This window comes from Mytilus californianus, unplaced genomic scaffold, assembly GCF_021869535.1.
Source record: "Mytilus californianus isolate M0D057914Y unplaced genomic scaffold, xbMytCali1.0.p SCAF_3, whole genome shotgun sequence".
In the NCBI taxonomy this organism is placed as follows: Eukaryota; Metazoa; Mollusca; class Bivalvia; order Mytilida; family Mytilidae; genus Mytilus; species Mytilus californianus.
This window is the reverse complement of record NW_026262679.1, coordinates 88,162,814-88,178,051: the sequence shown is the minus strand read 5'-3', so window position 1 is coordinate 88,178,051 and position 15,238 is coordinate 88,162,814. Positions and strand designations below refer to the sequence as shown.

At 31.4% G+C, this 15,238-nt stretch overlaps 1 protein-coding gene and 1 long non-coding RNA gene across 3 annotated transcripts; one reads left to right on the top strand and one right to left on the bottom strand.

The window, feature by feature from the left end:
* Positions 1-1,263: 1,263 nt before the first annotated feature.
* LOC127735329 (ubiquinone/menaquinone biosynthesis C-methyltransferase UbiE-like) lies at positions 1,264-14,866 on the bottom strand. Of its 2 annotated transcripts, none has more exons than XM_052245481.1 (6): positions 14,748-14,866; positions 7,466-7,587; positions 4,639-4,773; positions 3,551-3,686; positions 2,590-2,682; positions 1,264-1,646 (listed from the first exon to the last, which is right to left on the bottom strand). In XM_052245481.1, exons 2-6 carry the CDS (start codon positions 7,568-7,570, stop codon positions 1,465-1,467), a joined length of 651 nt encoding a protein of 216 aa, XP_052101441.1. In that variant the 5' UTR covers positions 7,571-7,587; positions 14,748-14,866; the 3' UTR covers positions 1,264-1,464. The 2 variants fall into 2 exon arrangements, with proteins under 2 accessions (XP_052101441.1, XP_052101442.1); XM_052245482.1 differs by lacking the exon at positions 14,748-14,866 and adding an exon at positions 12,372-13,094.
* LOC127735330 (uncharacterized) lies at positions 4,780-8,052 on the top strand. The gene is made up of 2 exons (XR_007998318.1): positions 4,780-6,173; positions 7,583-8,052. It is a non-coding gene; the product is annotated as an uncharacterized LOC127735330 (long non-coding RNA).
* Positions 14,867-15,238: the final 372 nt, after the last annotated feature.

Here is a 15,238-nt window from a genome sequence, read left to right as displayed (position 1 = left end):
TAATCAGGTATAAATCAGCATTCCTTTTTGCATATTTAAAACTCCCATGAGATGTTATTGCTTAATAACACCAGATGTACATTACGACGATTAATGTCTCTTCGATGAGGCCTGAGCCCAAATGTCTAAGATTCAAAAACTTAATACAAACATTAACGAGCTGAAAACAATCAAAATTATACCTTACCGGACAATGAATTAGATCTGCGCATAATGGAGGTATATTAGTTTTATTACGGCAAGTTTCAATAAAGCAGTATCCATAATTTTATGCAAGTACTAAATTATTGACCTACTAAGTAGTGATACCTGCGGGGACTAACAATCCAGATAGGATAATCGCATCAGAGTTATCGAACCAATGGTAGTTATAACATTAAACGGTAATAATGATACTGCATAGAATGCGCATTTCGATAAATATTTCTCCTCGGTGATGATCGAGGTCAATATATATTTGAAAATCTAAAACCTAATTTAAACACAGATACAACTGGAAAAGGACCAGAAGTGAAACATATCTAAAATCGATTGAGGGACATTGTTCTTAACTCAATCCAAATATGTCAAACGTTTTCTCGTAGCGGTTTCATGTTGCATCAACATACATTGTCATAAAAAAATTCTTAGATCGTATGATACCAGTAAAGTCATCTAATCCTTAAATTTATCAAGTGTGTCTTTTCTCGATTGGGACATGTTGACCGAGTGCAAAATTCGCATAGCAAGAGATGCGGACCATTTCGACTCAGCCGGCCTCGTTCCTTTTAAAGTTCATACGATTCCTTCTGTTTTTGTTTTCTACCTTCAGTAATACAACGATCTTCTGCATACCTAAATCACTGTAAGGGAACCTCTGCCTTTCTCTACATAGGGCCCCAATAGGTTAAACACTGATAACAGGACTAAACTTATTGAAGATAACATAATATTTTACAGTTGTTTTCCATTTCGGTTTTCGTTTTTCAAATGTTTGTTTGTTTTTGCTATGTTTTATTTGTTTAGGCTTTTGGGTTTTTACGGGGGTTTTTTTTTAATTTTTTTAAATTTTTGTTGTTGTTTTGTTTGTTTGGTTTTTTTTTCATTTATTTATTTTAGGGTGGTATTATTCGATTTTTATTTACCACGGACAATGTAAATGAACAAGGAAACATTCAAATGGACTTTTCCTGTATCTAAGGTTCTTTTTAACTGCAAAATCAAGATGATACATACACGCTATAATTATACCTGCACCATATAAACCAGTGTGAGCTCAAACCATTGAAAAATTACTGAATTTATTGTAAAAAACAAACAAACATAAAGTGACGACATATATTAACTTCATATATTTACAAAACTAGTCATTTCAGCACATTTGAAAGACAATGCAAACTACTTCAGTTCTCAGTGTTTTGGTTTGTTTTTTGGCTTATGGATACCATAAATCAATAAATTATTCCTCATGTTATTTCCTTCACACTATGATACTTCAAATATATATAAAACTCCTGTTTTGTTGAAGGCGTATTCTTGGATAATTGATCGTTGTACCATTTGCCATTTCTGTTCGTTTTCTAATTTTTTCATCAGTGGTTCTAGAATGTCATTATAACACGACATATAAATGTATTCCTCTCTCATTGCAATTATAACATATCCACCTGTAACGACAAATTAATGATGGATACAAAACAAAGTAAGTAAATGATATATACTTTCTATACGAGAGCTACTTAACATGTACAAATTTTAGTTTGCAAGGGGTATAATCGTATAAAGTAAAATAACAAAAATACAGAACAATCATTAAGCAACAGCTTTGAAAACTTGAAAACTATGAGCTTAAGTATTGGAAAGGGATTATAAATGATCAATATTTAACACAAACGTGAACTTACGGATTGGAACTTTAAGAGAGTTTACTGACATTTGTCCCTCTGTAGGCGTGCAAGACCTACACTTCGCTAGAATTCAACTTCAAGCAATATATATCCTTTATGTATAAAGTTTAGTGCTTTTTAAAGTAGATAACTATTAAACACAGCTAGACAATTATTAAACACACCGACAGTAACTATAAAACACAGCTAGATAACTTTTAAACACAGGCGCATTATAAGGCAAAAGAACATAGGATAGATATTAATTAAAATTTTCTTTTACGAATAATTATTTAATAAATAGAAAAATTCAAATTTAAAAAAATAATGCAAAGTTTGAAAAATAGGAATTAATACATTTTGTATCAAGTCCCGGCACCTTTTGATTTTGTACAACTGATTTTATTGGAAGTATTTGAAATTAAGCAAAACATGTTTACAGATAACACTGAATCTGTACGATTAAATAATCATAAACTATTGTATACGCTTGATTTTACATTTTCAATTCATAATGCATAAGCAAGGCAATTTTCGTTTTCCGATTAATGAGTGCAAACATGGGCCCTTCTCGACAAGTCACTCCTTCTTTTTTTTATTCAAAATTACTAAGTAATCAAACTAAAGGACTTCTTTACTGTCATTATTACGTTTTATATCAACAATTTGCCTTTTTATTTCAAATCTGCGACGGGTTCGGTACTTTTCTGAATAAATATCATACCTTTTTTAGTCAACCGAATCAGATCGTGAAGTGCATCAGCAGGAATGTGTCCTAGTCCAAACCCACCAGAGGTAGTTATACAATCGTAAAAACCTGTGGATACAATATGTTTTCATTTTTTTCATTTATGTCTTACATTTCATCAATAGATTCAAATAGTCTTGTGCAATTAAAACTTGTAAAAGAATAAGGAAGTTTTAAATAAACTATTTTTTTTATTTATATTACCAAACTAAAAGATATGTAATAATCGCCAATATTTTTCATATTTAATCACCATCGGCGTTCCCTAATTTTCCTACAGTCGCGATACCTGATTCGTGATTTCATCCTTGAAACAAATTATACCTGCATAGCAGAAGTTATTACCTTGTTACCACTTCATACTGAGTCATTCGAATCCGACTATGTTTACTCCTATGGTCGTCTGTTTGGAAATGGACATCTGATATTCTAACTTACGTTTTTATATTTGATATTGAAATAAATACTAGTAATACATTTGTTTGTAAATTTCAAGTTCATATATTTGTGTAATTCTGTTGTATGTAGGATTCTCTGGAAAGTTTACCTTAGACGGTTTTTGCTGTCCATTTTAAGTTCTTTTGGTTTTTATTCTTTAATACTTTTGTTATTTTGGCTTTTTAACCTTTGGTTACGAACGAATATGAAGGGTTTTCCAGAAACATCCTTTAGTTTTCCCTTATTTGTTTTTTTCATGAAGCAGAATGTTTTGTTCGAAAACCAAAGCAATCAATTATAAAAATTAACAATTAAAGTTACTGTATTAATATTAGGGGATCTTAAAATGAGGACAATCATAGCATCTGAAGTTAATTTTGTCTGCAGAAATTTTATATTCTGTTTTTGTTAACTTTAAGATTTTTTTAGCCAATTATTCGTCAAATCTCTATATTAAGGCAGTTATAACCTTAGTCAAAGCATAGTCCATGATACTTACCATTTCGAGCTGGCATTGTATATTCACTTAGGAAATCGCATATATAATTATTGTAAAGATTCTTTTTCCTTGCCTGAGCCAACATTGAACCAGACGGATCTAATGCATCAATATTAGTAAACCCCAGTTGGCGGAGCTAAAATAGAACGTAAGATCAAATCAATGTAATCATCAATATTAGTAAACCCCAATTGGCGAAGCTAATGTAGAATGTTAGATCTGATTAATGTAACAATTTTGTGTACTCAATTTAGCAAGCTATATTTCAAATTTGTTTAGTTTAGAAATTTAGAATTTACCCGATCTGAGAAATACCGTTTCTAGGGATGTATCAACTAATTTACAAGCTTCGTTAATTGTTCGCTGGAGGCCGATATAAAGACTTAATTTTTAGTTCATCTGATCTATTTCAAAAATAAACATCTGTTTTGTAATAAAATTTAGTAAAATTTTTGAGCAATTTATCTATTGTTTTCCTGCTGTAAAAGTTTCTTAGTAATGGAAATAATAAGTTCATCGAAATAATAAACTTCAATGCAAACATGTGCTACAAACTGTGAGTTTAATATGCCATTTGAAAGTGCTTACGAAACATCACCATCAATGAAAGGAAAATTAGTCTTATTTGTCATATATTTTAGTATGGATATTACCATGGGAAATTCTGATATCAAGTTCTAAAAAGTACATTGGCCACTATATATAAAATTGAGAATGGAAATTGGGAATATGTCAAAGAGACAACAACCCGACCAAAGAGCAGACAACAGCCGAAGGCCACCAATGGGTCTTCAATGCAGCGGATGTCGGATTTAGTAAGAATGGGTTCAGGTGAATTAATTTCATTTGTATACTCAGAAAAATCTCAATTGTTGACAGAAAAAATATCATCTAATTGACTGCTTGTATTGTTAAAGATATCTATCAAGTAGTGTTTTGTTGGGTCTTTATGAAGCTTTGACACAATCTAAGATTAATAACAGTAAATGTAAATCTGCAGTAAGAGTATCAATTCGAACTTTTTGTGAAATATGTGTAATTTTGCGTTGACTTTTTAATATTGTTGTTGGTTTATACCACATCCTTACCTCTTGAGACACTTTTCCAGTCCCCGCTGCTACATCTAATATTTGTACTGTAGGTCGACGATTTGGCTCAAAAACTCCTGCAGCAGCTTGAGCCGCTATATGAGGTCCTTTGTATCCGTTGTCTGTTGATAGGTGCTGCAAATAGCCAAAATATAAAGGATTTTTATATTTTGTGAAGTTTATTGTTTGAAACATAAAATTAAGTCAAAGACATTTGGGAAATTATATAAATTAAACTTAATCACAAATATAGAGTATGAAAACATGGAAACGGTTAAGATACCGATAATAAAAAAAAACACAATATTTAAAAACATAAAATCCCATTTATTTAGATATTCATGTGAAATACAATGTGGAACATTCAACAACTCCAAAGTGTGACATAACCCCTGCTCCAGTATACTGAAATTGATTGAACAATAATTATATTTAAGTATATATCTCCCAGTGGACACGTTATTCCAGGGTTTGTATTCCATTGTGGGTTTCGTGTTGCTCAGTCTTTAGTTTTTTATGTTGTGTTTTGTGTACTATTGTTTGTCTGTTGGTTTTTTTTCTTTTTTAGCCATGGCGTTGTCAGTTTATTGTCGACTTATCAGTTTGAATGTCCTTCTGGTATCTTTCGCCCCTCTTTTATCAATTTGATCGTCGTATGACAGGTTCTATGAAAATCACTTTGCTCTAGATTGTATTTTAATAGTGATATATATTGGCCTTTGTGCCAAACAAGTTGCATGGATAGAAAGTGTGATAACTGATACTAATCTATGTAAATAATGACTAATTACAATCTGATTTATTTCATCCTTTCGCAAAAAAGATCAGCATGATATGCGTATATAGTTCTCAGAATTTCCGATATGGGCCTTACATTTTTATTGTTTTCGATACTATTCTAGTTAGATATAGCCTTGGATCCTTGTCCAATCTTTACTTTGCGTCGGTAGTAGTGAGCCAGGATCCCAGCTTAAATTATGTTAATATTACCCAGGGTATAAGCCATGAATCATGGTATTTCTACTGTAACCAAGGTATAAGCCATGGTATAAGCCATGAATCATGATATTTTTACTGTAACTCAGTTAGATTTTCAGTACATTTCAGCACGTTTAATTAGTTTGGTATTACCATCAAGTATTATTATAATTCCAAATTATTGCCATATTAATTATTGTTTGATTTATCAGGGCTAAATCGTACGTTGAAAACATTCCAATATAGATTGCTCCAACAATCTATTTAAATGGTAAGGTAAATTTTAATTTCTATAGTAAGATTATACCTAAATAGATCACTTCTAAATTAAATGGGGTTTCCTATTTATTTTTACACTATCACTGTATGTGACGTAAGTGTCAGCTGATAACGAGAGACTATAAAACCAATGATCAACTATTGTACAGTCCTTTTTATCTCATTTGTGCGTTCTGAACAGGTTGTGTAAGATTATGCACTCGGAACTCCTTGGACTTATTCGATACCATTTCCAACATATACTTGTGACCAAGATAAAAAGCTGAAATGTTCCGAAAGTAAGAGACCGGAAATGGAAATAAGGATGATAGTATAGAGTGCAAAATAATTATTCTAGCAAATTTATTACATCAATAACCAGTAGTCAATATTTTCTACCTAATTTGATTTTAAGCTATTTATAATAACTATTCGTTTTAATTTAAATTTTATAGAGGAAACTGTTAGTGCATTTATTATAAATGCTATTAGTAGTATTTTATACTATCATACCCTTTTGGTCTGGCATAACACAACATTTACTTATTTTATGATTACAAAGTGCTGAACATTAAACACATCCTTTCTCTCGTGTACGACTATTAGGCAGTGCGATATAATGTTGACTATATACACAACTGTTTGAATACAGGTCAGATAAACAAGTTCAAAATATAAGGCGTAGTATCCTATCTTTTAACTTAAACTTCTCCTTGCCGACCAAAACAACGCCAATAGTATACATTAGTAAATACCTGTAAGAGATAACCTATATAGACTAGCAGTGGCATGTTACAAAGACAGATTTCAGATTGATCACGCGTTGTCAACAAATATGTATATGTTACTGTGAAAATTGATTGATATAAAATCTGTGTTCGAGTAATAGACACAAATTCTTAAAATTTTCAATATGCAATTAACATATAAAGATAAGGAGATGTGATATAATTACAAACAAAAACAACTATCTACCAGAGTTTTTATTACGTGTGTATGTAACTAACTATAGGGCATCATACGGACATCAACAATGAGCAAAACTCATATCGTATAGTCAACTATACATGACGAGCGACAACTAACGACAACCACTGAATAACAGGCTCCAGACCACGGGCAGTACCCTAACCTGGAACAGTGGTGTAACAGCACAACATTAAAACAGTTTGATCTAATAGGGAGAAAACAAAAACAACTGCATGCAATATAATTGGCAAACAACATGGTGTAACAGTACAACATAAGAACAAAGTGAAAAAAAATAATTAAAAAAAACAGTTTGACTCAATCTTAAGACAGGCATGAAGTACAAAAAATCTAACAAAAAGACTAAAAAAAACAAATTACCGATCTAAGAGTACTTTCAGTTACAGAAAGCTAGTTCGAAGCCAATTACAACTAATAAATTGATCATGTTTTGCAAGACTAAAAATTATTTAACGAGTAACTATAGTTTATGTGATTTCCTAATGTGTCATTATTTGACATCACTTTCAAAGTTATATGAGTAAATGGTACACCAAATATTATTTTATAATTTTATATAAAAATACTATGGAAAGCGTTAACGTCATCATATGTGCCTCACCTCGTCATATTTTCCTGTCTGGGCCCAATTATTGTAGTATTTCAATAGATCTTCCGTTGAATGGTTTCCTTTGAATAATGTGTCATTTACTTTCAAGGCTTCCATGTTGTTTTCCAGAATATCTGAAAGAAAATATAGATTCTATGGCAACGACTTTCATGTGGGGTATCTAGTGCTACAAAAGTCTATGATGAAAGGAAGTCCGAAAAATAGTACACTAGAACTACTGCTGCTGCCCTATTAAAGTTGTTACGGTGTAAAAAAAACATCATTACCTTGATATAGTGACGAAACAACAAGTTTCTGCCTGCTAAACTGGTATATGGTGGATTGTGTAATGCGTTGCAGGGGAAATTGAATGCACTTAGTTATTCTTCGTTTCAATGCAGGTTTGGAACAAACCATTTTTACATTCAGATGTGAAAAGATGGGAAATGTATATCTTTGATAGAGAAATGTGACATAAAATATCTTGATTGATAAAAAAATAATTGTTACTCAGATTCTGTTTTCTTGAATGTTTCCATTCATCACTCAAAAATAAAATAAATGAACAATCAAATTTATCTTTTTCAATAAAGTCCTGTAACTATTTTTCTTTAAAAGTAAACTGGTAGTTCAGAATATAACTGGTTGATGATAATATATTCAAGCGCAGAATTACAATTGAATTTAACTCAGGTAATAAAAACGCAAGAAAAAAGACATTGATTGTAAACATTGTAAAAGAATGCAGATATATTTTTCTCAAAATATATTTTAACAATTAGCTAACATGGCAACAGCATGTTCATGGTTTTTTTTTATTTGAAAGGATCACGTATATGCGCATGTTTGCTCTTATTTTAACGACTGTCCATCCCCATTCAATTCAGTTATGTTGGAATTTTGACATTTCAAACGAAGTCTGCTTACTCAATTACCCAAATCAGAAATTGATCGTTACAACCCAAAACAATGTTCTTTTCAATATAAAATCGTAGCGGAAATTTGTCGCTTTCTGATTTCAGTTATATGCTTGACTTTGCTACAATCAAATACTGTGAAATGAGAACGGGACATTAGTTTGGAGATTTTTTTTTTTTATTGATTGATTGTATTTTACTTAACGACCATTGTCAATTTTTCCGTGCCTAGTTAGAAAGCAATTAGACAATAAATTCAGTAGGTAGGTTCCTCAAGTTGGTCGACTGCAGTGAAGGGCGACAAATTAAGACTGCCAATAGAAACAGAGAGTATTTAGATACGACAAAAAATGTCTTGCAACAGGAAATTAAAGCACGCCTATAAGAGCTGTTGCAAGTGTTCCTAACATTCAAACATCCTGGCACTATCTCTGCACGAGCTATCGGGTTGCTCTCATTCTGAACGGACGTGTCTACATATTTGTACATTCCGCAAAGCCAAATGTAAGTGAAATTGAAACGATATTTGTTTCCTCACACATGACATGCATTACTATATGTGGGAAGATTGGTACGAATTCATGTATCCTCGATATCATATACAGTCAACACATTTTTACTGCTCAAATAGAACCATTGCAGTATAAAAAAAAGCAATATTCACTTTAAATGCATCTCCCATCTCATTATAACTTATTTTAGACTATCCTTTCATGCACTCAAATGCAAAATTAATACAAAAAGGAAAACTATTGTCTCGTAAATAATAAAAGATGTAAAAAAACTTTCTTCCTAAAGTTGTCAATAAAATTAAATAGAAAAACATTATTCGAGTAGCAGCAGTTTTGCATCTGCATACTACAATAATACATTAATTATAGAAAGTAGAAGTTTGAAATATGGACGCAATATATTACGATCCATGTTTGCGCCAGCTAAATATATTGATTAATACATAAATATTAGCTGTGGTATTCATGATTATGATATAAGCGGATTGCATATTAAGTGATACTGTAACATGGCTAAAACTCTGCTAAAAAATTCTTAGTGGTGTTCAAAACAAAATTTATTGAATTTGACAGTTACTTTCATCAATGAATAATTTGAATAATTGAATGCGGTTTTCTGTGCATTGGAAATACACATTCCATGAATTTTCTGTAATTCTCCGTGTCTAATATTGTCAAACATATTTTGGAACAAAATATTCAAAAGCAAATACATTATGAACACAAATGGGATAAATAGTGTGTAAGCATAAAAGAGATTAACCAAAAAACCGAACTCCAAGGTAAATTCAAAAATAGGAAGTCCATAAAAACTGCCTAATCCAACGTTATCAACAAACGGTAAACAACTGTCATATTCTTGACTTGATACAAGCACTTTCCGGTTATTTGGAGATCTTTCGGACACCATATTTTTATATTGATACTTGTTATCATGTTCTGATTATGACATTTCTTTAATTAATCTGTTTTTAAACTAGAACATAAAATCAGGTCTTTTTGTGATTGTATGTGAAAAAAATTATTACATCAGTAACCTGAACATAAATATTAATTTAAACCAAAAGAAACAAATCAATTTGCTTTGCCCGTAATTTTTTTTTAAAATAAAACCAAATTGTATTCAATATATTTTGGCTTAAAAAAACGATGTATGAAAAAAAAATTAAATAGAAGTGTATCATAAACATATAGCAATAATAAGCAAATATCATTTTCAAAGAAAAATTGATTAGCCACATTTAGAACAAATGATAGAGATCGTATCTAACCCTTTAAAAAGATAAAATTTAGACTTTAAACATAACATTTTATGAAGTAAAAAAAATACATTTAAATACAAATGCTTTATTCAAAATCATTAAAGAGATATAATTACCCATCCTTACCAGTGCAGCGATGTCTTTGAGAATAGTGTTCTAACAGCGGACAAGTACGCATTTATATATAATCAGTCTGACCCACAAAACTAGTTGAAACCAGAACAAGTGACGATACGCGTTTATATTTAACTTTAGTAGTCTTCGTTTTCAAACTTTAAAAATAATTTTAAGGGAGATATTATGATCTGAAACTTGCTATTTCATGCTATGTAAACTATTTTTATGGTTGTTTTGAATTGTAGGAACTCATTCTTATTCATCAGCATAATTATGTAAAACATATTATGAAACAAGTCCAAAAAAATCTGAGGGAGGAAATTTATATATATTGAAAAAAGTGAAAATATAAGAAAAAATCATATTTGTCCTAGTTTAAATACATTAGAGCAATTTATATTTACTGCTATTTTATTTAATTAACATCATTAAGGCCTTGAACGAAAAGTCTGTTATCTTTGTACTTCGCAATAACTATGCGTGTATGATACGATGACTTGATATTTTTCGATAGGGCGTGATTTGTGGTATACCTAGGGTACGAAAATATATTATATAGAAATAAGAAGATGTGGTATGAATGCCAATGAGACAACTCTCCACAAGGGACCAAATGACACAGAAATTAACAATTATAGGTCATCGTACGGCCTTCAATAATGAGTAAAACCCATACCGCATAGTCAGCTATAAAAGGCCCTGAAATGACTAATGTAAAACAAATCAAATCTTTGTCTTAAGAAACAAATAAAATAATGAAATTAGCCAAAAAAATCTTGGTCAAATTAAAAAGAAAATTTGTCTAATTCTTACGTACACAAAATATTAGGAAATCGCTATCTTACTAAAAAGGTCTTTCATTTCCAATGAATAGGTTTTCTCAATTTTATTTTTTTTCTAAACTTTCATTTACGTATGTCTTTCAATAGCAAAATATAGTGTTTTGCAACTTTTATCAATTTGTCTTACAATATCCTATTTTTTGGAAATTTATAGAAATTTATATGTGACGTCACATTGTGCGTCGATCTCTTCGGCTAACATATAATATGTTGTTCGGCTGTGCCTTTTTTATGTGCTGATTTAGGTTGTTTTACGTATTCGTTTTTATTCTGTAGTTAGTCACCACTTCGGTGTTAACATGTATATCTATTATATAGTCATTTTTATAAATTTACTGTTTGCAAAAGTATGAATTATTCTAAATACTAAGGATTTTCTTATCCCTGGCATATAACCTTAGCCGTATTTGGCACAACTTTTTGGAACTTTTGTTCCTCAATTCTCTTCAACTTTGTACTTGTTTTGGCTTTCGAACTTTTTTGATCTGAGCGTCACTGATTGGTCTTATGTAGACAAAACGAGCGTCTGGCGTATTAAATTATAAGCCAGGTACCTTTTGGTAGCTATTATTTTGCGTGTGTCTCTGTCCTGTATGTTTTCCCATTTATTTGTATTGTAGTCCTGTCATGTAATCTTGTCATTTTAATGTTATATTTAACATTGCCATAAAAGCGGGAGGTTTGGCTAGCCACAAAACCAGGTTCAACCCACCATTTTTTCTTAAAATGTCCTGTACCAAGTCAGGAAAATGGCCATTGTTATAATATAGTTCGTTTCTGTGTGTGTTGCATTTTAGTGTTGTGTTTCTGTTTTGTCGTTGTTCTTCTCTTATATTTGATGTGTTTCCCTCAGTTTTAGTTTGCAACCCGGATTTGTTTTTTTTTTTCTCAATCGATTTATGAATTTCGAATAGCGGTATACTACTGTTGCCTTTATTTAACAAAACATTCACGTCATCGCTTACAACAATTTATTTGAATAGGGACTTTCCTTTTTGAATTTTTCTCGGAGTTCAGTATTACTGTGATTTTACTTTTTACAATAAAATCATAAACTTGCGATTAAACAAAAACGTCGGTTCACTTGAAGGACAGAATACAATAGCAATATTCCTGAACGGAAGGGGAAAAAACGAATTATCGCTCACCTGGTCATTATCGATAAGAAAAATGTTTAATTCAAACACGGGAAATCCTGGACAGACCTCTATAATAATACGATGTTTACCGGAAAGGAAGTATGGTACTGAAAAGGTTAAAGAACTCACAATGATGGAGGGCGTATAAATGGCTGTCTCTGAATAGAAAAGGTTTATTGTTTCCAGTTATACATCTTTAACTGCAGACATCACAGGTATGTTGTAATGGTTATTTAACATAAAAAAAGTACAAAACTCGACTAAACTATCCCTATACGGATCATTTACATGCAATCTATGATCGGTAGTGGCTGTCTGGTGTAACAAATTATACGATTTTGATGAGTTTTTACAACCACTGGGTCGATGCCACTGCTGGTGGACGTTTCGTCCCCGAAAGTATCAACAGCCAAGTAGTCAGTACTTTAATGTTGATATGAAATATCATTGATATGTTCATTTTCTTTAAATTTACTGTTTACTAAATATTAAATCATTCGATACACTAAGTTTTTTTTCTTTCACAAGGCATAGATTGCCTTAGCCCCGTTTGGAAAATTTTTTATGAATTTCCGGCTTAATTGCTCCTCTACTTCGTATTGATTTAGGCACCACTCTGTTTTGGTTCTAGCGGCACTTGAGAGTCTTATGTAGACGAAACGCACGTCTGACGCAACAAATTATAAGCCTTATATCTTTGCTGAGTTTTTACAACCACTGGGTCGATGCCTCTGCTGGTGGACGTTTTTTCCACGAGAATATCACAAGCCAAATAGTCAGTACTTTTGTGTTGACATGAAATATCATTGATATAGATATAAGGAGATGTGGTATGAGTGCCAATGAGACAACTCTCCATCCAAGTCAAAATTTATAAAGGTAATCTATTATAGGTCAATGTATGATCTTCAACACGGAGCCTTGGCTCACACCGAACAGCAAGCTATAAAGGGCCCCAAATATTACTAGTGTAAAACCATTCAAACGGGAAAACCAACGGTCTAATCTATATAAAAAACGAGAAACGAGAAACACTTATGAACCACATCAACAAACAACATCTACTGAACATCAGATGTTCATTTTCTGTAAATGAATTATTTATGAAATGTTGAATTATTCGAAACACTAAGGTTTTTTTCCCTAAGGCATAGATTGCCATTTGGCACAATTTTTCGGAATTTTCGGTTTCATTGCTCTTCAACTTCGTATTTGATTTGATCTTCAAACTGTTTTTATTCTAGCCTCAGTATCTTATCGTAGAAGAAACACGCATCTGGTATGAAAAATTATAAGCCTGGGATCTTTGATGAGTTTTCTAAACAATTTGAGTGAGCTTTATTATGACATTATTTTAAGAGTTATCACAATTAAAGGAAACATATGTCTAGTTCGGATTCAACACATTTCATGGTTTGCAACTTGTCACCTCAGATTGATGCCATTATAATAATATGGATAATCGCAACACTATTGATGGTCTAGTGCTAGTGGCAGGCAGGTCTTGGGTTAAAATCTTCGGCCGGTTTAACCAAAGACATTAATATTTGTATTTGTTGCTTCACCCTTAGCACGCAACAAATCAAAATACTTTCTAGGTAGAATGACCTTTTGAGCATAATTTAACGAAATCTTTCTTTATTAACCACAATGTTATGAATTCTTAAATAAGACGGTCAGGTTAGAATTTAACAAAGTAAAATGACTCTCGATATTGTACAAAATAGCCAAATTTAAGGTTTCCGTATAATGTCTTCATGTTTGATGTGTTTGCGCTTTTGATATTGCCATTTGATAAAAGACTTTCCGTTTTGAATTTTCCTTGGAGTTCGGTATTTTACTATAGTACTTTTTCCTTAAAGTAAATCATTAGATATTTAAACAAACGTTTTAAATCCCTTAAAATAAGAAAAGGAGGCGTGGTGTGATTGCCAATAAGACAACTATCTAACGGAGTCCAAATAACATGGATTTAATACATTTTACATGTTTTGTTATTCCTATATTTAATCAAAATTATATAAAAAATATATTTAGGTCTAAATTTCACTTATGTTTTCTGTAATAATGCGGAAGATAGACTTATGTCATGGAAAGTTCGATTGTTTTCAAGTTAACAGTGCCGAATAAAAGAGTTAGATCTTTCTTGTCAATTAGAATTGCAGTTGCAAGACTTGGACAACTTAACGAAGCTCGAGTTCGAATTTGACGTTTCATGTTGGTGGTTTCTGAAATGTGCCCTTTATAATAGAAATTAGAATTTTTCAACTAGACTGTAAATACAAAGAAATCGGATATATTTAGGTCTTACTTTTTGCTTAACATTCAATGGCATATTTTCATGAAGATTCGGGACGATAAGGAAACATAAATAAATCTAATGTACTTAGTCGAATTTTTTGGAATACATATATACAGAATACAGAATAAAAAAATATTTTGTCAAAAATATATGAAGAAATCTGGGGGCTGAAATGCCTATCAATTACTGTCTTGTGTACTTACCCTATATTCGGTTGTCTACCTATCGAATATCTGATGAAAAAATTAAAGTTATGTAGTTTTATATGGGATCTTCAAAACAAAAGTGAAGACGTAAACAGATGACATGTGACGATGTTTACTTCAATAGAAAAGGATAGCAGTGTATTTCTATTTATAGATATTCTGCGTATTTAAATAATATTTAATATAGGACATAACAACAGCTGAGTAAAATATGACGAGTAAACTATGACACAATTGTTTATGCAGAATTTCAATTGGAACTTTATATGGAAATATTTAACTTTTCTATGAGGTTCCCAAAACGTGACATTCTTTAAACGTCATGTACAATAACTAATGATTTTCAATTTCCACTCGTCCTGAATATACATGAAACATTTGTCACTATAGTGTGTGATAACATTTTATGAAAGATTCGATGTTTGCTATACCACGGTTCATTTGAACGCACTTTATGACAATACAACGAAACCAATCAGAATGAAATT

Coding starts and splice junctions, on each gene's coding strand:
- LOC127735329 (XM_052245481.1), bottom strand. CDS start 7,570: ATGGAAGCCTTGAAAGTAAATGACACATTATTCAAAGGAAACCATTCA. Junction 3,687..4,638: donor CTGGAAAAGTGTCTCAAGAG/GTAAGGATGTGG, acceptor GTTCTATTTTAG/CTCCGCCAACTGGGGTTTAC. Junction 1,647..2,589: donor GATTCGGTTGACTAAAAAAG/GTATGATATTTA, acceptor TTGTCGTTACAG/GTGGATATGTTATAATTGCA.